At 34.5% G+C, this 24828-nt stretch overlaps 2 protein-coding genes across 3 annotated transcripts; both read left to right on the forward strand.

Moving 5' to 3' along the window:
* The first annotated feature begins 5266 nt into the window (after positions 1-5266).
* On the forward strand, positions 5267-12628 carry LOC146945691 (lysine--tRNA ligase, cytoplasmic-like). Of its 2 annotated transcripts, XM_085743997.1 has the most exons (16): positions 5267-5414; positions 5527-5602; positions 6291-6359; positions 6460-6625; positions 6723-6816; positions 7416-7501; positions 7957-8123; positions 9011-9136; positions 9222-9504; positions 9610-9709; positions 9797-9953; positions 10880-11023; positions 11110-11178; positions 11295-11438; positions 11527-11589; positions 12379-12628. In XM_085743997.1, exons 1-16 carry the CDS (start codon positions 5350-5352, stop codon positions 12382-12384), a joined length of 1815 nt encoding a protein of 604 aa, XP_085600123.1. In that variant the 5' UTR covers positions 5267-5349; the 3' UTR covers positions 12385-12628. The 2 variants fall into 2 exon arrangements, with proteins under 2 accessions (XP_085600123.1, XP_085600122.1); XM_085743996.1 differs by lacking the exon at positions 12379-12628 and having other exon boundaries at positions 11527-11628.
* Positions 12629-19282: 6654 nt separating this feature from the next.
* On the forward strand, positions 19283-24035 carry LOC146945692 (uncharacterized). The gene is made up of 6 exons (XM_085748087.1): positions 19283-19882; positions 20116-20413; positions 20516-22046; positions 22158-22262; positions 22379-23504; positions 23556-24035. The coding sequence occupies exons 1-6, from the start codon at positions 19283-19285 to the stop codon at positions 24033-24035; spliced, it is 4140 nt and encodes a 1379-aa protein (XP_085604213.1).
* Positions 24036-24828: the final 793 nt, after the last annotated feature.

The following is a 24828-nucleotide window of genomic DNA, read 5'->3' on the forward strand; positions in this document are numbered from 1 at the left end:
CCTAAACCACCCCTCTTTGGTGGATGAAGGAGAAGAAACTAAGGTTTTAGTAATGGCTCACAGAGAGAAAAGGAAAAAAAAATTATGCTTAAAAATTCATATATGCACATATATCAAAAGGAAAATATAAATAAATGACAAAGTCGTTATCTAAATCTAAAATTTACTTAAGACGATAAGTATAATTTTGCCAAAAAAATTGAAAGGAAAGTTTTTATTTATTATTTTAAGGGACACTTTTATTTACATGCTCTTTTTCTTTTTTAGGGAAAGATTTTATTTCCTTGTGCTGGTAAAGAAAATAAAATTTTTGGTAGAAACTCAATAGAACGTCTTTGACGGTGAAGGAGATATGAGTGATATGAACCAAAAATGTGGAAATATGAGATATTAGACTTTCTATTTATCCAGAGTTCACATGGAGTATTGTTTAGAATTTTTCTAATTGAAACACGACTTTTAAAATAACTGTTGCGGATTCGATGAAAAACTCACACCAATAACAACTTGATGTGTGGAGCAAGGGATAATTAAGCAACCAAAATCAAAGTGTATGGAACAGTTATAATCACAAGCCAAAAGTAGAAAACAACAGCGAGAGAAAAGGAAAGAGAGAACACAAAAGAATTTGTTGATCCAGTTCGGTCCAAATTGACCTAGTCTGGGGGAGAGAGCAGCCCTCCGTTCCACTATATGATGAGTAACGTTACAAAGAGATTTCAATGGGTTAGAAGAATAAGTATCCCGCCTAATTCTACCCAAAACCCAGCCTCTTCCCGTAACCAAGAGACTCAATCCTAATAGTGTTTCCCAAGGTGAATCAACCCTCAAACCCTAGTGTTTGTTCCAAAGAGACAAACTCTATACAAACCCTAGTTTTGTTGTTGCCTTTCTAAACCCTTGTTTTAGCCCCCTCTATCTCAAGGTTTACACTGATACAATGCCTATATTTATAGTAAAAGAAACTCCCATAAAATTGTAACAAATCTGGCCCAAAAATACGTTTCTGAAAAATAACAGCACGCAAAATCGGCCACCGATTTTTCCAGAACAGGAAGCCTCCCAAAAGGCAGCCAAAATCGGCCACCGATTTGTACTTTCACCAAACATCAATTGTGGCCTCCAAACTCCAATTTTGAGTCACTTTCACAACAATAACAATATATGTTTTTGGCTTCAACCCAAGAATATTTTTTTTGAACAAGCCAAAATGGAATATTATAGATCACGAAAAGTGATTCATCTCGCCCAAGGTGTGCAAAAGAGAACCACCCACCAAAAAATACAGTTATGAGTCAGGTTCCATGAATTAGCACTCCGGAAGAAAGACAAAAAGGAACCAATCTACAATAACACACCCATACAAGGTAAAGGGTGCAGCCACCAATCATGATAACTAAAGGCGTAAGTAGGCTTATTTGCTTTAAGCCAAGAAAAAGACATAAATTTAACATTATCTACTAAATGATCCAAGGTGTCAGTCTTCAGTCTTCTGGTTAAAAAGCATGTTGTTCCTTTCCTTCCAAATAACCCATACAATAGCCATCCATATTACCGTCAAAAAAGAGTGAGTAACCCGCGGTAGCCCTGCCAAATGACAAAACTGATGAAGATGATCGTTAATCGACGCCGGAACTATGAATGAGATGCCTAGCCACTGGTAGATATGGTGCCACACCAATCCGAAATGATCACAATGAAATAGGAGATGATCCGTGGTCTCGGAAGAACCACATCCAACAATGCAAGAAGTGTCGTCGGAAGGAATGATACGTCTACGAATAAGGTTGTTTTCAGTTGGGATTTGATTGCGAAGCAGTCGCCAAACAAAAACAGAGACCTTAAGCGGAACTTGTTTCTTCCATAAATCATCAAACCGGCCACGCTCGGACGGAACATTTGGCGTCGTGAGATAAGTGTAAGTACCCTTAACGGAGTACCCATTAATAGGGTCAAGCATCCACTGCCACCTGTCAAGAATATGGTCCTGCAAAACAACATTATGCAACAAAAATGCACATTTGGACACCGTCTCCTCCTCCCACGCCAAGAGACGCCTCCGCCACTCCCATGCACCTCCCCCTTCGGTCCACCCTCTACTTTCCATCTGCTGCACCGTCACCCATTTATCAACCGCCAAGTCAAAAAGGCGAGGAAATTGCACCCGTAAAGCACATCCCCCACCCAATTATCTGACCAAAAAAATGTGGTGCCTCCCCCCACCTACCACCCTACGCACATTGTCTTCGAACCAACTCCCCTCCGACACCCCGGCACCACGGCGAATGCTAGTAATCATCTGCCACCACAAGGAACTATCTCTTCAACCTAAAAATATTGTTCTTATCATTTCTTGCAAAGTTCTATTTTTTCTTTCAACAACTCTGTTTTGTTGTGGAGTTCTTGCAGATGAAAAATAATGTGAGATCCCTTTTTCATCAAAGATAGTTTTGAATGATAAGTTTTCAAATTATCCTCCATGGTTGCTTCTTACAAAGATGATGTTAGAATTATTTTCATTTTGAACAAGTTTGTAAAAGTTTTGAAATGTTTCAAAAGCTTCGACTTTGTGTTTCAAAAAATAAAACTCATGTATATATGTGATGCTCGAAAAATAATTACCTATTCTCGAATGCATACAAAATGCAAGTATATACTGTCACAACAAGTATTAAAGAGTCAGTAGAGTATCGATCCCACGAAAATTGTTGTGGATAAATTATAAGTACTTTCAAATACTAAGTTTAATTAATATTTAAGATCCCAAAAGATAATTAGCAAAGACAATGTTTTAAGATACTAAAGTAGTAAAATGCATAAGTATATAAAACATGTAAAAAGGAATTAGTGATTCCAGTGAAAAAGTGTGGTTAAGGAAACTTGGTAAAGATAGAGGTTTGCAAGGTTTAAAAAGCTACAACTTTGAGATAGAAGTTATAGCTTCCAAATGAGAGTTGCATCTTTATGTATCTTTATTCATTTAAATGAAAGAAAAAAATTAAAATTTTTAAATTGGAAGAACACTCCCTTTATTGAGAGTTGCCTCCTTTAAGTGCTGCTTTATTGTCATTAGCTTGACAAATCAACATCTATCTAAGTTAGGGTGGATAATATGACAAAAAAAATATATCATCATTTCTCTTCTTTCCTTTCGGTAGAAATCCCATATACTTTAGATATGGTATCAAGTGTTCCCGTGCCCTATAACAGAACCATTGGAACATGATTTCTCCATATCTTAAAGTTTAAACAATTCAGTTTGGGGAGGATATTTTTCTTGAAACACCAAAGGGCTGAGTCTTAACAACTACATGAATTGTTTTATCCTTCTCCTTTGGCTTTTCAACAACACTATCTACTTCTACTTCTACTACTACTTTTGCTTCTACTTCCAGAACTACATATAAGACTACGGTATCTTTTTTTCCACTCTTTCATCAAGACATTGTTTAGTGTCTAACTCTCTACTATGTTGTTCAACCACTTTTTCCACAGAGTTATCTTCTCTTTTCAGGTGATCTGTGATTGCATTGAGATGGGACTATATGTTTTTACTTGACATGCCTCAATACTTTTGTTGATAGACAAGCTAGACTTTTCTGATTTCTTCGTGAAATTGTTAAGCTTTCTACCAACTCTATACTCGTTTCCTCTTGTTCAACTAATTTCTCAATATGGTTCTTTTGGTTTAGATTTTCACTAATAAACCCATTGATAAAATTTCTCATGCTATAACTAACATTTTTGTGTTTTCATGGAAATGAAATTTGTTTCATTGTGACCTATTGTATGCTCATCCCCATAGAAATCTTAATAACAATTTGTGGCTGAAAAGGTCATGCTTTCAAAGAGTTAAAATAACAATTATCCTTGACTCGACGCAAATTTTTTTTTTCACCTTACGACTATGTTATACTAAAAACAACAAACAAAACATAATATAACTGGAAAAAAAATTGACCAAAAAGGATCTTAACTAAAATAAACAAAGAAATGTGAAAATAACTTAGAATAAACCACTTAACAATCTTTGACACAGGCGCAAAAAACTTCATGCTCGAAAAAATAGTTGCATATTCTCCAATGCATACAAAGTGCAAGTATACACTGTCGCAACAAGTAACAAAGAGTAAGTAGAGTATCGATCCCATGACGATCGTCGAGGATAAGTTCTAAGTACTTTCAGATACTGAGTTTAATTATTTAAGATAAAAAAAGACAAATAACAAGGACAAGGTATTAAAACACTGAAGTAGTAAAAAGCATAAGTAAATAAAGCATGTAAAAAGGAATTAGAGATTTAAGTAAAAACGTGTGGTTAAGGAAACTTGGTAAAGATAGATGTTTGCAAGATTTAAAAAGCTACAACTCTGAGATGGGAACTATAGCTTCATAAAACTTCCCGATGTAAGATGTAAAGAGTTATAGCTTCGCATAGTTTTCTGGCAAACTGGTAGGCACTGGGGGTGTTTCACATCCAGCCTTCATGTTAAGGGTGCATTCACATAATAATCTTAACTTGCAACATTGTTAGGTTAGGTGATCAATGTCGTTCGCGGTCAAAATAATTTACAAAAAGTAGTACAAGGTGGTTGAACCTTGGTCGTTTCTTAGAGACATCCGATAAAACAATACCAAATTAGAACCACAAACAAAAAGTAAATTGGGGAGTTTTGTTTTCGTGATCAATTTGACAAAATTAACGACTTGGTAAAACAACCAATCCACTGGTTTGTCCGATTTTGTTTGGGTCTATCATTGATGCTAAAAATATTTGGTTCCACAATTCAATAACTTGTTTGATCACAAACTCAATTAATTAAGCATCAATTAAATTCGCAAGAATTCCTATTGATTATAAATAGATTTTCCAAGTTATCTGGCAGTTGCTTGTTTTCCAGGCTGGATCAATGCAAAAAGCCCAATTTTCTTCTCTTAAACCCTAAGTAATAACTTGCTATAAATCAAAACAAGGGTCAAAGTTTCAAGACAAAATTTCCATCCTCTCCTCGTGATCTCTCTAGGGTATGTATTCGTGTTCTAATGTTTTTGATTATGGTGTTAAGATAAACCTTTTTTATTTGTTGGATTCAATTAATAAAATTTATATTCAGTTATGACTTTTTTTTATCTGATTTAATTCGTCCTTTTACCCTTAATCGTATTGGTAATTTTGAAAATTGATATATAATTACTCGGACTAATATAAATACATACACAGTAAAATACTGTAACATAATAATCAGTTACTCCAATTACTCCATCCAATACAAAACGCCGCCGGTTTTCTAAAACCCTAATCTCTCTCTCACTCTCATCCAAATCTTCCCTGCAACCCTCTCTCTTCCAATGGAACAACCTCCTTCCGATCCTCCGGTCACCGCTCCCGCCGCGGGCGAAACCATAAGCAAAAAGTAACTCCCCCGAATCTCTTTCTCATCGCTAAATCGATTTCACCATCACCACCATCGTTGAATTTCTCCTTTTTTTTTTTGTTTTAAACTTTTATTGTTAATTTGTTTACAGTGCACTGAAGCGTGAACAAAAGAAAAAGGACAGAGAAGAAGAAAAGAGGAGAAAGGACGAGGAAAAAGCCAGAAAGGTAATTCTCTTATCCATTTATCGAAACCTTCGATTCGTGCTTAAATTTATTCATTGTTTTGTTAAATTTAACTTCTGTGTGATTTTATTCTTTGCATTTTGGTTTCAATTTCTGAAAATTTATTTTATTTTATATGTAACTAAACAATTGATAATCTAACCTTTGATTTGCGGGGAAATTTATGTATTTAATTTTTTAAATTTCGGTTTATAAATTTTTTAGTAGAACTCTGTGATTTTTGTTATTTGAATATTGATGTTTTTCTGACAATTTTTATTTTATTTTACATATGTAATGTAAACAATTGTTAGGACCTATCCTAGAAAAGATTTGTAAATCTAGTAAGGAGAGTAGATCAGATGGGGTAGTGAATTACTAGAGGCAGAGGAAGACCTAGAAAAACTATAAGAGAAAATGTAGAGATTAACGAGTTGGGTAGAGATATGATATCTGAATCTGATTGGACGTTATGGTGTCGTTTGGTCCCACTTAGCTGGATAAGTTTTTTTTTTTCTTTTTTTACAATAGGCTTGGTGGTTGGTTTTTGTGATGTAAACAATTGATCAATGGTTAAATTTATATATTTAGTTTCTGCATGTTTTGATATAATTTTGTGATTTTATTCTTTCCTTATTGATTTCAATTCCTGAAAATTTATGTTTTATATATAACGTCAATACTTTTTTAGGCTGCTGAAATGAGAAGTGCCAAAGAGAACAAACCTGCAGCTGCTGATGAGGAAGATATGGATCCAACGGTGTGACTCCCCTTTTTTCACCGCAATGTTTCCAACATGTTATTTCTTCTATATAATGTTTGATGAACTGTTTTTTGTTACTTGGGTTGTTTAACTGCAGCAATACTTGGAGAACAGGCTTAAGTATCTTGCAACTGAAAAGGAAGAAGGGAGAAACCCATATCCACACAAATTCTCTGCCACTATTACTATTAGACAATATATCAAGGAATATGAAGGTTTAAGTGACGGGCAACATCGTGACGATGTCTCTGTATCTTTGACTGGTAATCATGAGTTTATTTGTTGATGTTTTTGTTTTTGAATTTAGTGGTTGCTCGTGTTGATATATTTGTTGTTTCTAATATGTTTTCTGTATTTCAGGCAAAATCATGCACAAACGTTCCTCTGGTGCAAAGCTCGTCTTTTATGACCTTCATGATGATGGTTTCAAGGTTCAGGTTATGGCCGATGCGAGGTACCCATTGTTGTTTCCTTCAATTTTACATATGTAGAGATGATGCCGATATAAAATATTGTATTGTATTAAGTTATTAGACCTTCGTTGCTATGTGTTTGCTTTTTGAAAAAGCCCAAAATTTAAGCTTAAAAAGGTGATTTTATGATGTGGCTTTTTTTCAAGAATTTTTTCACAATTACATGTATGTTTATGAGAAAAGTTCAAACAGTTTTTCCCCAATTTTTTTTTACATATTAAGGATTTCTTGAAACAGATACCTTATAAAATATATTTTCATTAAGCTTGAAACAAATCCCTTATAAAATATATTTTCATCAAGAATATGCAGAAACAAACAAGTTCTTATTTTAAGATGGGTCTTATTGATTGTAATGTCAAATAACAGCGTTATTTTGAGATTTGACTCCTGTTACCTTGGTGTTTGACTAACCTAGAAGTATTTGTTTGGCTTTTTCCAAATTTTCAAGATGTTTTGGCATTTTAGTTTTTTCTTGAATGTATTTTTTTCTTCTTATTTTAGAGAATACATTTTTTTTTTTTAATTCTTTCATGTATAATTTAGCAGGACAGAAACAACTAATGTATCTCTTATGCAGTAAATCAGACTTAAATGAGGCTGGGTTTGACAAAGTCCATTCTAATGTGAAGCGTGGTGATATTGTTGGCATCACAGGGTTTCCAGGTTTGTGGTGCTATATACTTCCAGGACTCTTATTATTTTGTTTAACTTTGTCTTTCTTCCATATGAAGTCTGTAATTCTTTGACATAACAATAAATAAGGACAATAATATTTTTTTATTTTAGAAATGTATTAACTCTTTGGAAATAGGAGCAAATTAAGTGAAGTCCTATCAGGATAGTTTGCATAGTATTAAACTATTCTATTTTCAGACTGGGAACATGCCTCGTTACCATTCATGAGACAACTGCAAACTATTTTAAGCAGACATATCACTTCAAAGTGTTACTTAGTTTCAAAATTTGGAGGGCATATTAGTTGCAGTTACATTTATTTAAATCCTACTAATTGGGCCAATATTTTTCTATTTGATGTATACTTGGATGTATTCTATTCTATAGCATTACATTCTGAATTATAATATCATTTTAAAGGTTTTCCTTGTTTAATTGCCCAGGCAAAAGCAGGAAGGGGGAGCTTAGTATTTTCCCCAAAACTTTTGTGGTGCTGTCTCATTGTCTGCATATGATGCCTAGGCAAAAATCTGCTGCTGCTGCTGCCGCTGATAATGCATGGGTACCAGGAAAGACCAGGAATCCCGAAGCATACACTCTGAAAGACCAGGTATTATAGCATGAATTGCAGTCTGATAGATGCTTTCACTGCTTTAAGTCTGCCATATACTATCTTAGAGGGTTATAATGAGGAAGATACTATCTTATTAAATGTTGGATTGCAATTTACCTTCCCCCTATGGTGGATAGCATTTAGATTAGGGAATGAATTGAGATATATATTTATTTGTTATCATTCACTTTTTCTTGTGTGCATTGTGTTTTTCTTTTTCAAATTTATAGTTGGTACTTGATGTCCTTATGTGCATTTATTTACCTTGGATTCTTTATAGTCAGTGCGCTACCTGGCTTTTGTTATATATTTAATTTAATTTATTTATATTTTATGCTATAGTTTTGTGAATTTAGGTAGCTGCAACTTGTCAGGTACTTAGTGAAGGATTGATTAAATTGATTTCTTTGAATCATTTATTTGCTTGCAGCTTTCTAACTGCATTGCCAAAATGAAAAATTATTACATAGGCTTGCAGTGCTCATACAATCTTTTTGCAAATTAATTTCAACTCAAAATGAAACTAATATATTTAAACTCGAGGCTAAAGTGAATCATACTGTTAAGTAAGTGCGAATTGATATCAAATGACTTTAGCATGGGCCTGTATTGCAATTCTGAAGCTTGCATCTTTATTTTTATGTTCATTTTTCGTGTATTGAAAGATAAGGTGGAACTGTCTCCAGCATTATTCTGCTATGTATAATATACATGTTTTGATAAACCTTTCTCTGTGGATGCTGAACAAAAAGTTATCTTTTGCATTATCAATTGTTTTCTTTCTTTAAAAATGTACATTTCATTTTAGGTACTGATAATAATTTGATTTATTCAATAGATTATCTTCTCTTATTATTTTTTGACTCAATTATCTTTTCTTATAGGAAACTAGATACCGGTTACGCCATTTGGATTTGATGCTTAATACAGAGGTTCGAGAAATATTCAGGACTAGGTCTAAAATCATTTCTTATGTTAGGAGTTTTCTGGAAAAGCTTGATTTCTTGGAGGTTTGTTCTGTACCTTGAGAATCCTTATGTTGGATCCCTGTGATTTCTTTCCTTCCATTCATTCACCTACTTTTCCACCACTCAGGTTGAAACACCTATGATGAACATGATTGCTGGTGGAGCTGCTGCTCGGCCATTTGTAACTCATCATAATGATCTTAACATGAGATTATTCATGAGAATTGCTCCAGAACTCTTTCTCAAGAAGTTGGTTGTCGGTGGTCTGAACCGTGTTTATGAAATTGGAAAACAATTTAGGAATGAGGGCATAGATTTAACTCATAATCCTGAATTTACTACCTGTGAGTTCTACATGGCTTACCAGGACTACAATGACTTAATGAAGATAACAGAGGACATGTTGAGCGGTGAGCATTTTCTAGGTCTTTAATTGTCACGTTATTTCTCTTTCATGTATTTTTATTGTAATATCAAGTCATTAATTTTAATTTCGTGTTGAAACCATTGAATAGGTATGGTGTATGAACTTACAAAGGGCAGCTATAAAATCAAGTATCATGCAGATGGTCTTGACAAGGACCCTATTGAAATCGACTTTACTCCACCATTCAGGTGTGTTGTGTGCATCATTTGTCACTGATGGTCATTAACATTCTATCATCATTTTGAAATATTGATTTGGATTGTTTATTATTACAGAAGGATTGACATGATTGAAGGACTAGAGGAGATGGCAGGCCTCAGTATTCCCAAAGACTTGACGAGCGCTGAAGCTAATCAATATCTAAAGGATGCCTGCTTGAAGTACGAAATCAAATGTCCCCCTCCTGAAACAACTGCGCGTTTGTTGGATAAGGTATCATTTTCATTTTCTCCTGGCTTTTTTTTGGGTATAATGTAACTTTTTTTTATTAGTTACCCTTTTATGTAAAACTTGATTATAAATTTTTTTCCTTGTTACAATAGCACAATTTTTTTGGGCTGTTTATCAATGTCATTTTCTATGTTATTCATATTCTAGAGTTTTAGGTATATGGTTAAGATAATTAACATATTAGACCAGGAGAAGATTTCAGCGTTAGTTTTCTGTGTTATGTTTGGTAGAATGAAATAGTTATCGATGAGAGGAGGACAAAACCGTAAACATTTGTCTTTGTAAATGAACAACTAGTATTGCAGTATGTAACTTTGTTTTCCAGTTAAGAGCTCTGCTGATACTAATTAGTCAATGTTATGTAACAAAAATTTCTATGAGAATAAAGGGCAGCCGGTTTAGTCAAGCTTAAGCAAGTCTTGTCTACTACTCTTTTGTACTTCTTTTCCTGTTAATGAATTTTATGTGTAGCACTTGCTCTTTTGCCACTAAATATAAGTGGTAATTCAGTTAAAATGTGTGCACTTCTAGTTGCTGTACTTCTTTCCTGTATCTGGGTTCCTTCATGTATCTATCTGTAAGACTACATGATTGCTTTCTTCAAGTGTTTATACCTTTGATATGATTGATTTTTTTTTTTTTTTTGCCCATAACTTTAGTTTTTAATGTTTACTTTTATGTATTAATCAAGTTAGATTTATGATTTAAAAATTAGAGGAAAACCAAATAAAATTTTAAGAGTAGATTTGGAGCTGAATGGTCCATCTTTAGATATCATTCATGGCACACTACCAAAAAAAAGATATCATTCATGGCAAGAAATTTTTGCATTCTGTGATTCATGAAAGTAGCAAACCCCGTGTAGCGTGGAGAAAATGCATTTAATTGTTGTTCTTGTTATATTGCAGCTTGTGGGGCACTTTTTGGAGGAAACATGTGTCAATCCTACATTCATCATAAACCACCCAGAGATAATGAGTCCTTTGGCAAAGTGGCACAGATCAAAACCAGGCCTGACTGAACGTTTTGAATTGTTTATCAACAAACATGAGGTAATATCATGGCTTTAAGTGATTATTCTTTAAAAATTATGAATTCACGCATCTGAATCCTGATCACTGTTTTTGTTATTTTTCAGCTTGCTAATGCGTACACTGAATTGAATGACCCTGTGGTACAACGGCAAAGATTTGCTGATCAACTCAAGGTAATAAGATATGATACCTGCTTCGATATGTTAAATTACCTATCCTCAAGCTGTTGGCCATATTTTCTATGAAATAATAATAGTAATTTTTTTTTTTTGTTTGTTTTGCATCTCAGGATCGGCAATCAGGTGACGACGAAGCAATGGCCTTGGACGAAACATTTTGCACAGCTTTGGAGTATGGTTTGCCACCAACTGCTGGTTGGGGTTTGGGTATTGATCGGTTGACTATGTTATTGACTGATTCACAAAATATCAAGGTTTGTTCTCTTTTCTCTCCGTCTCTATCAATCTGCATGTTCATTTTTTTTGGAAATATCTTATAATTTTCTGTCCTTTTGGTTACAGGAGGTTCTTCTCTTCCCTGCCATGAAACCTCAAGATGTCGTGTCCCAATTAAATCATTTACAGGTTTGTTTTGCTTCAAGTCAATAAACATGTTTAATCTACATGACTGCATGGTACGTACTTTGCTAGGAAAGTGTGGGCAGGTTAGGTTCTTGATGAATTAAAATCAACCAAAACCCATTAAAACCAGATTTATGGATTGAATTTCAAAACTTATCCAGATTACCTCCTCCAGAACTGGTTTGTTTTCGACAAACTGGTTTTGAACCAATTGCAAAACTGGGATTTTTGGAAGTCTGGTTTTAAAAAAATCTTTCTAATTAATTTGTATCAACTTGGTAAATGGATACCCCAAAATCATAATACAATGCTCTGTGTTTTTGGAATATCTTTCTGATCATTGAACGATACACCTAAAATGAAGCAATGCTTGGGTTTTTTGGGAATATCTTTCTGATTATTGAACAATAAACCTAAAATTAAGATATATAGTATGTCTGCAGCATAAAATGGTGGCACAATGATTTTTTTTGATGTATTGTATCATTTTCAAAGACGAACATGAATGTACAAACAAAGAACAATAGCATGTTCCTACTTATTATGTATTAATTAATATTAACTTGATGATGTTTGTTTGTTATTATTAATAATATTACACGGTGGTGTTAATTCATTTGAAGCATTTTTAAAAGAGTGGCTAGAATTGTTTGAAGGGGAGGGAAGGGAAGGGAAGGGAAGTGACACAGTCAATAGGGAATATCATTTTGATCACACCAAGTTTTTACACTGCAATTTGTGTCAAATCCAAGTTGAGTAAGTTGTTTATTTCTTTGCTCTATTGATTTTCAGGTATAAGAGAAATGCAAGATTCTTGAGATGGTAACTCAGTTTTGATGTGTATCTGATCAGCAGTCTTTGTATCTGCTGTTCATCTACCCTTATTGAGAGCTTTGAAGGGTTCTTACGCCTTATTATTTTTTTGTGAATTTCTGTTTCAGATCTAACTTGTTGGTGTGATTGGATTAACTTAGTGTCATTTACCGTATTATTTGTTATACTTTTGAGAGATAACAGTTGAAGTAGACTTCTATCGACCAAATTTCCGTATTGTTCCATATGTGTCAGATACCCGTAAAGATAACTTGTTGAACAAAAAGTATTCTTGTAACAAAAAGATAATAAAGTGGAATTAGATTAAAGGGTAAACTACACTCAGCTCCCCCAAGCTTCTCGTAGACAGCACCAACATTCCCTCTTTTTAACTGAACAGTAACCTCCCTTAATTTTTTAAGAAACTGACAAGGGCCTCCCTTTTGTTTAACAAAGCAAATTTTCTGTTAACTCACTTGTTTTCTGTTAACTCCAGCACTCATACACTCAGTTCTTTAGATTTTTGTTTTTTATTGTAATTTAGTCATGACATTTTGTTGTCGAATATTAAGGAATGGCAAAACAAAACTGATTTCTCCCAAATTCCACACCTAAGAATATAACAGTTCACGATAAGCAAGTGGAGGAATTCCAAAATAAGTGAAGCATCATAGAAAAAAATTGGATATGTTAAATAATACAGTTAGGTTTGTCAGTTGTAGCCAATGCACTTTAGGTGTGGTGTCGTTTGACATTCTGTAGATCGGTTTTTAAAAGTCCTCCGTTAATAGTTGTTGGATGTATTTTTGTCAGTTCAGTGTCTGCTAGCAGTGAGCAAACACCTAAAGAGTAATTTCATTGTTGTCGGTAGTGCCACCGGCTCTAGCAGCAAAAAAATCAGGAGTCAATGCCATATCGTGAGAGTAGGAATAGCAGATAAAATTCACAGCAAAAGTACGTATAGAAGCTTTGTAGACATCCAATAAGAATTATGATCTCACGAGCTTTGCTAAGTTCCTTTCTGAATTCAAAAAAAAAAAAAAAGTTTTTTCTATTATCTGCTTAACAGGAAGTTAACCGTGTCAAAGTAAAGGGATGTTAGTGTCATTGTGAAAATGGATTATGGATTGGTAGCGGCAAAGGGTGAGAAGGTTGGAAGTTTGACATGTTGGTTAATGAGACAACTCTGTGGGATAGATAGATGGATATTGTCTGCAATTACTCCACCAATGCACCACTTTTTAGTGGTGCATGCTAGCTATCCATTTGATTGTGTCAGATCAGAAATTATTATTTAGTTAAGTAAATAAATTACGTAAATTGAAAATGATGGAAATCAAGAAATTAGTTAAATAAATTACGTAAATTGAAAATGATGGAAATCGAAAGAATTGAGATACTCGATAAAGATGTTATCCATAATCCATTTTCGTACATTATATCCGTCCTATGTTCTTTCCACGTCCCAAAATATTTATAAATTTCATCCAGCAATACTGACATGAATGAAGCAGCTTGTTCCTTAGCTTTGTAACCAAAAAAAAAAAGAATGAAGCAGCTTGCGGGACAGTGAAGTCTTGGTAACTGGTAAGTTCATTCAAGATCAATTGAACTTCAATAGTTCTTTTAGCCTTCCAGCATCCTAAATTATACGAGGAAACTTAAATGGAGCAAAGATGGACTCAAATTATATCCACCTATTCCAAAGAAATATTAAAAATCTTGAGTGCAATTCTAGAATCATAATGGAGATTAAAAGTTGGAGTTGGGCACACCTATATTCAAAAAGATATTTTAGAAATATCTATATACATAATGAACATATTAACTATACTCAAAACTTATATTGATATATGTAAAAATGACAAAAAGAAAATGTAAAAAATTGAAAAAATCGTTGTTTTTGTTACAAAAGCAAAATGAAGACACATGCATTACATAATTGAGACAAATATATATTTAATCGTGTTAAAATAGACGGAGAGAGGAGAGGTACTACAGTATATATTTAGTGTTTGATTTCATGCATGCACTTGATGTAATGTTTATAGTTTTTGTGGTGTGGACTGCTGTATTTTCCCAAGTGGGTACAACTTGTGCTCATGGGTTCTAAATTTAATAAAAGATGCTCTTTGCTTTTGAAACGGAAAAAAAAAAAAAAAATCCTTGTCCCCAATTACTCACTGTCACTGCATATTTGTAATGATTAATGAATCTCTCTAAAAGGGATATTTAATTTTAGAGTAACTTGCAGAAAAATTAATTAAACTTGCAGTGACACCACAAGTTAAGACAATTTATCTTAGATTTCTCAAACATCAATTATTTTAAAATAAAAATAAAATGTTAAAATAATGAGTCTTGTTAACTTGTGTCCTAAGGGCACAAGATAAGAATCTAAATAAAGAAATTTAACCTTGAAAATTGTGTATTCATAACCTTAAAAGCTTAAAAGTTTATATTTTCAATACAATATTTATTATTTCATTCTATTTTAAGATCCTTATCTTGTGCCTTAAGGGCACAAGTTAACATTTCCCAAAAATAATCAAAGATAGTACTCTAAGACACTTTTTAATTGTCCATTGCTTGCATTAGGTTATCATTTTTTTTTTTTTTATAAGAATAGAGTACAGTTTTATTGTAGGCACTAGAGTAGAGGGAGGTGATCCATATGCATCGGAAATGTGTGCCCTTCCAGGGATCATATGGTTAATTGGGAATTGGCCAATTGCCTGAAAGAGAGTTGACTCTTTTTATCTTTTTGGTCCCAACCCAACTCAACTAGGGGGAAGAGGAAATTGGTACCGTTGTCCCATAAAATGTCAGTGACAGTTGACTCAAATTAGGAGGGATTAAGGACTCTTGTTTGGATAAATTAAATCATTTTGCTTAGTCCAGAAGGAAAAATGACATCATATCTTTCTACCTCATGTGCATATATGGGAACAAATAAATAAATAATAGAAGGAAGGAGCATGTATTCTTACATTCGGTTTATATACAATGAAACAGAAAAATACACGAAGTTTTATAATTGTTGATGTGGGATAAATTAAGTTATCTGATTTTACAATGTGGAAGTCAAAAATTGTAAAGGTAGGATCTGAGAATATATTGTGAGTTATACAATTAGAATTTATAGCACTTACTAGAAAATCTAAGCAATATTGTGTAACAAATGAGGTAGAAGTCTCATGTTAGATGAAAAAGTAAGTATTTAAATGATATATAAGCGATAAGACGCATAAACCTAATGATTTAAAGTTTTAGATTAAGATTTGATGCCAATTCACTTGTATGATTGTTTAAAGCCCAATGTGATGATCCCCAAACCCCTTCATGACACAACAATAGTAGGTTAGGTGGCGTGTCCAATTGTTTCCCATGACAACGACAATTACAGTTGCAAGTGGATATATATAATATATAGATGAAAAAACTTCTGCTCGAGAAAGATTGATGTGTATCAAACGTGAGGTGGAAGTTTCACATTGAATTGAAAAGTGAGTGTTGAACAATACACCCTCCGGTCACTATTATAAGCAAAACTTTGCATTAGATTCATTCATTAAATGATGTATGTGGTTTATAATAAAGACCATATACATCATTAATTGAATGAATCTAAAATGAAAAGTTTTACTTATAATAGTGACCGGAGGGTGTATATAATAAGTGAGAAGACACGCAAACATCGTTCAAAGCTCAATATGATGTTCCCATACACCATCATGACCAACAGAGTATATTGTGAATTTTGTTCAATACTAAAAGATGATCTTATTAAAATTTATCTAAAATGTGATAACTTATGATATTGATCGTGTGATTTTATATTACAAGTTTTTAGAGATTTGTTTAAATTTTGAATATAAAATCAAGTTTTGGGATATTTACTTCTTTCAGATATTTAATTATTTTTCTAACACATTCATGACATATATAAAACAATATTAACCATTTTTTTCACTATTGGATATCTTAGAGAGAATTTTTTATAAATTGAAAGTGTTTGTAATTTATGTTCTATTATTTCACATGATATATTATACAATCTTGTTTTTTTTTTTTTCTTTCTTCTTTTCTATCAAAAATAATTATTTTTAATAACTTTCATTATAAATGAATAACTACAATTTTACTAAAAGGCAGGTAGAAAAGACAAAATTTAAACGACTATAGTATAACATTTCATCTATTTGCATAGCACCTAGAATCTTCATTTTTTTGGTATTTGGATAAGATAGGAGAGGCAAATATACCGGAAATTATTCCAATGCATGACTATATGCCCTATAACGCATGAAAGAATAGGTCTTACGTACGTATGGAATATGGATCATGCCACTAAAATTTAGTACTTTGCATTAAACTAAAATCCCACACTGTAAAATGTGTCTGATCAAATAATTGACTTATAATGATGTACCTAGCATTCATAAAGTTAAATATCTTCCCACATGCCTACATGTTATAGCTCCAATGGTAGGTATGTAGTAATATACAAATATTGGAGTGTTTTATCAAAAACCAAAAGAATATTGAAGTGTAGGAGTAGGAATGAAAGGAAGAATTTGGATTTTGCATGTGAACAATTCTTTCAGTCATATAACTCGAATGGTTCAAACAAAAATGACTCAAATTTTAAGTTCAAAAATGACTCAATAATGGGCTTATACCCATAATACTGGTTTCTAACTGTATTCAATGTATAATGTATGACTCAAATTACAATTTACCATCCTACTTTTTATTACACATTATTGAGCAACCACTTGACTGACCTTCCCTTTCTTTGATTGTTCACCATGATTCTTTATAAAAACACATGATCCCAAAGTATAGTTTATAATAAGTTTGAGTGGGTAGAAGTATCATCCATAAGGACCTCTATGATTGATACATTAAATTAATTGAAGTCACTAAAGCGGTGATTATATTTTCTTCTACCTATGTCATAATCTACGAACATGTTAGAAATAATAATTGATTGTCTCCTCTTTCTTTAGCTTGTTAGGAACCGCTTTGACAAATTATTGAACGTCCGTCAAATCTCTTATTATTAAAGTTTAACCCCTCTAGCTAACCTCAACCCTAATTTTTTCCCTCCCTTTGCCACACATTAAATGCTCACATTTCAGCTTCTCCTTCTCATTTAAAAGCAAATGTGTCATTCAAAACGCATTAAATGCTCACATTTGATCGTAAACCTGCCAGCAACTCAAGCTAATACAATCAGATTTTTGGGTTTGTGCAGTGCTATGAGGTTGATTATTACAAGATTGGGTAAGTCAGTGCTTGAAGGTCATGTGATATCTGACAGTAATATAGGTGATAAAGTGTTTATTCCAAGATTATCATTGACACCGTCTGATACTAGAATTCCTTTCAAGTTTCAACGAATGCAATTTCCGTTGATGATTTCTTTTGCAATGACTTTAAACAAAAGCCAAGGTCAATCTCTGAAACATTATACTTACCATCTTTAATTTTTTTTCTCATTGTCAGTTGTATGTGGCGATATCATTTGTCACTTCGAGAGAAAGTTTAAAGATATTGATAACTGACGAGGATGGCGAAGAAACTGATGTAACAACAAATGTGGTTTATCGAGAAGTGTTTCATAACATATCATGAATTGTGTTGTTTGTATGATTCATCTGAATTAAAATCATTCTCATGGTATGATTAATGTAGTAAAGACTAATTATTATATGACTTATTTCATTGCCATCTTATAAATTTTTTTAGATCTTTCTTAGTATTTACTTGCAATATGACCCGTGCGTCAGCACGGGTCGGCGTTCTAGTTGAAGCTTAAATGGATAGTAATTTGTTTATTGTTACTATGATAATAGAGACTTTGTTGTGTAACAAGTGTGAGTTAAAAGTTTCAAATCGATTAGAAAAATGAAAGTTAAACACATTATAAGTGAGAGAATCCATAAACAAGTTGCCTTAAGGTTTTAGGTAAAAGTTTATTGTCTCACTTGCGTGTTCCCCTTTATTTTAATTATTTTTAAATGAAAAGTAATTCATATTAAAGTGTATATAGTCTTTGTTTAAACTGCACACAAGTAATCTAAATTTTAACCTTTTGACCGTAAATTGTAAACTGCACAAGTAATTTAAATTTGGCTAAAATATGGTATTGGTCCCTGCAAAATAGGTTAGTTTTGGTTTTAGTCCCTGTAAATTTTTTTTTATAGTTTTTGGTCCCTGCAAAAATAGACCAGTTTTGGTTTTAGTCCCTGCAAATTTTTTTTATAGTTTTTGGTCCCTGCAAAAATAGGCCAGTTTTGGTTTTAGTCCTTGCAATTTATTTATTTTTATAGTTTTTGGTCCCTGCAAAAATTTTTGTTTTTGAAAATAGTCCCTGACCCCAATTATGTGATGATTTGTCACTTTTGTGCATATGCGGCATATGTGCTTACTTAATAAAAAGAATATTATTTTTTATAATTTATATAACAATAATTATTTTTTAATTAAAAAATAATAATAAAACATATACAATAATTATTTTTTAATTTATAAAATTGACAAATCATCACATAAATGGGGTCAGGGACTATTTCCAAAAATAAAAATTTTTGCAGGGACCAAAAACTATAAAAAAAAATTTGCAGGGACTAAAACCAAAACTGGCCTATTTTTGCAGGGACCAAAAACTATAAAAAAAATTTGCAGGGACTAAAACCAAAACTGGCCTATTTTGCAGGGACCAATACCATATTTAAGCCTTTAAATTTTAACTTTTTGACCGTAGATTATCAAAGAGAATTTCAATGACAATGAGTTGGTGAATTGAAACATAATGGATAGATCTAGCATTTCATATATATTGGAGATTTAAGAGGCCAATGAGATATTTCAGAATATGCCTCAAAAAGTTATGCATGCTGCTGAGGTTCCCACACCTGCGGCTCCAACACAAATACAGACATCTCCCACCGTGTCTGATGAGATTCCTCAAGGTCCTCTTCCTTCGCGCCCTGTGTTGGAGTTAGCTTCCCTCGATGATGTGCACGTTGACGTGCTTGCGGATGATGTGGAACAAGTTCATTCGGAACCACGGGAGGAGTTGGAGGTTCCCCGTGTTCAGAATGTACCTGTACCACACCCATCCTTGGATGCCCATGTTTTTGAGCATTCTTCACCGATTGACTTGGAGGCCTCCGCTCCTGCTAGGGAGATTTCTCCAACTCAACTTGATATTGTTGTTGCGCACGATGACATGCAAACCAGTCCCCCAGAAGGCCCCCTGGTTGTCAGGTCCATTCCGGACGACACCGCCACTTTTTTAGAGATGGAGAGACTTGTCCAGAATTACACGGTTGAGCATCCGGGGACTGATGCAAATGTAGACAGCTTTTTAACTCTTGAATCGCATAGCAATCTGAATGTTCAACATGACTTGGACCTTTGGATGCGTGTCCGCGAATATGACAAAGCCAATGCGGAATTACCTTTCACTCCGGTTCTATCAAAGAAACAAAAACAGCAAGTTAAAAAGTAACTTCAGATTGGTAAGCCACCGCCATATAAGACCCGTTCTCAAGGAGGATCTAATTCAGGTTCTAAATGAATTTTCTTTATTGGAACGTTCGCGGTTTTGGTAATTCTGACACTAAAATTGCGTTAAATAATTTTTATCTGTCTCATAAACCTATTATTATTTTTTTGGCGGAGCCAATGATTACATTTGCACAGGTTCCATCTTGGTATTGGCATAGTATTGGTGTTACTAAATATTGTACAAATGTTAGAGATAATTTGATGCCGAATCTTTGGGCACTTTGGGCCTCTGAGGTCACTGCTTCTGTTATCTTTGTGTCATCTCAGTGTATTGCTTTAGAACTTACTTTGCAGCAGTCTTCTGTCTACATAGCGGCAATATATGCTAGTAACTCTCATATCACTCGTCGTCTGTTATGGGCTGATCTCACTCACTTGCAGGGCTGTTTTCAGGGCCCTTGGTTGTTTGTTGGGGATTTTAACGCGGTGCTCGGTGCTCATGAAAAAAGGGGCCGCAACCCTCCTTTGCGAGCTTCTTGTCTGGATTTTTCTCATTAGACCAATGCTAATTTATTGACTCACTTACCCACTTCAGGGCCTCTCTATACTTGGAATAATGGTCGATTTGGCACGGACTATGTTGCCCTTCGTTTGGATAGGTGTATCTGTAATGAAGATTGGGTTTCTTTTTGGAGGTTGAGTAATTGTAGTGCTCTGGTTCGTCATCTGTCAGATCACCACCCTCTCTTATTATCCCTTGATGTTAATGTCGTCCGACATGCGGTTCCTTTTAAATTTTTTAAGGCCTGGACGGAGCATGAGGATTGTCGTAGTTTGGTTAGTAACAATTGGGGGCGCCAGGTTAGAGGTAGTGGAATGGTTCGACTTCAGTTGAAATTGAAAAATTTGAAAACCATTTTCAAGACTTGGAATCACACAGTTTTCGGAGATGTGGATAGGCAGGTGCGGTTGGCTTTAGGTGAAGTCAATCGCATCCAATATTTGATTGACTCTGAAGGATTCTCAGATGTTCTATATGCTCAGGATCTTGAGGCTCAGCTTATTCTCACTAAAGCGTTGGCTTATCAGGATATGCTTTGGAAGGAGAAAGCTAGAGACCAAAATTTTATTAATGGAGACCGCAACACTTCTTACTTTCACAGGATTGCAAAGTTCAGGGCAGCCGTTAAACCTATTACTCTTCTTTATGATGGGGATACAGTTATTACTGAACCTGCAGATATTGAGGTACATGTGCTCAACTATTTTCAATCTATTTTCAGCATGGATGATAATTGTGTGCAGAATGATTTGTTGGATAGAGCTATTCCTTGTTTGGTTTCGGAGGAGGATAATCATAGTCTCCTTAGGCTTCCTTTGTGTGAGGAAATTAAAGGGGCAGTTTTTGATTTGAATGGAGATGGAGCTCCCGGTCCCGATGGCTTTGGGGGACACTTTTATCATACTTTTTGGGACATCATCGAAGTGGACGTTATCCAATCGGTTCAGGAATTTTTTACCACCGGTGTTCTCCCACCTAATATTAATTCAAATATGTTGGTCCTTATTCCTAAGATCACAGGGGCGCAGGGCATGGGAGACTTCCGTCCTATAGCTCTTGCAAATTTTCAATTTAAAATTGTTACGAAAATTTTAGTAGACAGACTTTCTCTTATCACTATGCGCATCATTTCTCCGGATCAACGGGGTTTTATTCGTGATAGGAATATTTCGGAGTGTATTATTATGGCTTCCGAGGCGGTTAATATGATTGACAAAAGGCAGTTTGGTGGCAATGTGGCTTTGAAAGTTGATATTAAAAAAGCATTTGACACGTTGGATTGGAATTTCTTAATTGCTGTGCTCCGTAAGTTTGGTTTTTCTCCTATGTTTACCGACTGGATTCTTGCTATATTGCACTCAGCCAAGCTTTCTATTTTGGTGAATGGTAAGGCAGTGGGGTTTTTCTCTTGTTCTCGTGGTGTCCGACAAGGTGACCCTTTATCTCCGCTTCTCTTTTGTATTGCTGAAGAGGTTCTAAGTAGAGCGATTTCCATGGCATCTCATGCGGGCAAGATTGTGCCTATGTTTTATTGTCGTGGGGCTTCTCTTCCTACTCACATTTTGTATGCAGATGATGTGTTAATTTTTTGTGCAGGTACTAAACAAAATATTAGATGCTTGCTACAAATTTTTAATGACTATTCTGAGGTGTCCGAACAAATTATAAATAACAGCAAGAGTCGGTTTTATGCGGGAGCTATGACAACTTCTCGTTCTCAGATGATTGCGGGAATGTTGGGATTTAGTGCTGGTAGTATTCCATTGTTGACAGAATCAAGGTAAAATTTGCAACTTGGAAAGGTACTTTGCTATCTATTATGGGTCGTGTGCAGCTGGTCAAATCCATTATTCATGGTATGCTTGTTTATTCTTTTCACATTTATATGTGGCCAAGACGTCTACTTCATCAATTAGATTCTTGGATAAAAAATTTCATTTGGAGTGGTTACATTTATACTCGCAAAGTGTGCACGGTCTCTTGGAAGGTTTTGTGTCGATCTTGGGCAGCGGGTGGTCTTGATATTAAGCCGACTCGTCTCATTAATGAGTCCTTGATTCTTCTTCTTGCTTGGCAATTCTCAACGGGAGATTCTCAATGGGCAGCGTTGATGCGTCATAGATTTCTCAAAAATGGCACACCACTCCAGCACTATTTTAAGTCTTCGGTGTGGACCGGTATTAAGGAACATTTATCTACTATTTCTTCGAACTCAATTTGGATTGTTGGAACAGGTACAAATATTAATCTTTGGATAGACAATTGGCTCGGTATGCGTTTGGTGGACTTGTTACACATCTCGCCAACGCTTCACACAAAATTCCGAGCTTCGGTGGCTGATGTGATTGTAGAGGGTGCTGTATCTCTACCAGCAGCAGCGCTTGCTGTTCCAGAGGTTGCTAGCCGTTTTGCTAGCATTGTTCTTCCAACCGCTCCTTTGCCCGATGCTCTTGTTTGGCTGCACTCATCCGATGGTAAATTAACTTCAAAACTTTCCTTTATTTTTCTCAATCCGGTATCTGTTTCTTTGCCATGGGCTGCTGCTATTTGGAAATCTTGCATTCCCCCTTCTCATTCTTTTATTCTTTGGCGCATAATGCATAGAAAGATGCCCACGAACGAAAACCTTCGACGTCGTGGCTGCATCATTGTTTCAGTTTGTAGTTTCTGTATGGTTACGGATGAGACAACAGAACATTTATTTCTTCATTGTTCCTTTGCAACTAATCTTTGGCTTTGGTTGGGAGGTATTTTACATATTACTTTTAATTTGGCATCGTTCGAGACTCTGATCAGCTCCATTCCACCAAATTGTTCATCCCAAATGCGTGACATCTATATGGCAGCACTGGTTCATTCTCTTCATGACATTTGGTTGACTCGGAATTCTTTGCGGTTCACTAATCTGACATATTCTGTGCACTCGACAAAGCCGCGTATTCATGCGGCGATTAGTTTTAGTGGTAATCTCTCAACGGGTAAATGCATTGCAACTGATGCAAACCTCCTTGAGGCATTCTCGGTTTAACCTCATAACCGCCGCATAAGTGATATTTTATTGGTGGTTTGGAAGGCTCCATCGGCCCCCTTTATAAAAGTGAATACGGATGGCTCTTTGATTGGTTCTCATGCGGCGTGTGGTGGACTGTTCTGTGATCACCTCGGTTCCCTTTTAGGTGCTTTTGCTTGTAACATTGGCCACTCTATTGTTTTTTATGCGGAGGTTTATGCTTTCCTCCTTGCTTTGGAGTATGCAGACCAACATGGTTGGAGAAATGTTTGGTTGGAGAGTGACTCGACAAGTGCTCTGATGGTCTTTACACACCGTTCTCTTGTCCCGGTTCTACTTCGTAATCGTTGGTATAATGCTTGCAACCGAGGTATCCAGGTTATCACTTCTCACATCTTTAGGGAGGGTAATTCTTGCGCTGACTCTCTTGCAAATTTGGGTCATTCAATTCAAGGGACTGTTTGGTTTTCAGTTTTGCCTCAGACTATTCAAACAGACTTTTTCTTGGACTGGACCGGGTTTCCTCGCTCTAGGATGTCGTAGACAGATGTTTTTTTTATCTGCTGTTTTTTCTTTGTTTTCTGTTTTTTTTCTGTTTTTGTTTTGATTTTTGAGGGTTCTGGCCTAGTCCCCCCTCATGTAATTTTTTCCCCCTTTTTTAATAAAATTTTATCTGAGTTTGGCGGCATAGGATGGGGGTTCTGCGGGGTGCCAACCTAGTTGGGATGTCGTTGCTTCTCCCTGATGCCTGTCCACTCTCCTAGCTTAGCAAAAAAAAAAGTCTCATATGAATGAATTTCCCTTTATTTTAATTATTACATCTAGACTTCTTGAGATGACATATGACACTTACACATAGAAGTTATTGTGGCATTATGTATGCATGAAAAATAAAAGGTTGACCCTTCATTTTGTACACACTTTGTACCACTTGCTGATGTGGCAAGTTTTAATTTTAAAAAATTGTTTTGGAATGACTTGGTATTAAAATAATTATATGTAATTCTAAAAAATGCACATATGTAATTCTAAAAAATGCACATATATTAAGAAATGCAATTATTGTTGTAAGAAAAGAGTAATTATGAATTATTAAATATCTTTTCATACAATCAATTTGTCTCAAATTATATGTAATTCTAAAAAATAACATATATTAAAAAATGCAATTATTGTTGTATAGAAAAAAGTAATTATGAATTATTTTACAAAAATATCTTTTATTATTGGTATGGAAAACATAAATTAAAATAATTAAAAAAGATAAAATAATAAATAATAACAGGAATAATGAGAAAAATAAACTTTAACGATTTATGGATATTGTAAAATGACA

This window comes from Medicago sativa, chromosome 2 (genome assembly GCF_051527215.1).
Source record: "Medicago sativa cultivar Bolivia chromosome 2, Bolivia_mono, whole genome shotgun sequence".
Lineage (NCBI taxonomy): Eukaryota > Viridiplantae > Streptophyta > Magnoliopsida > Fabales > Fabaceae > Medicago > Medicago sativa.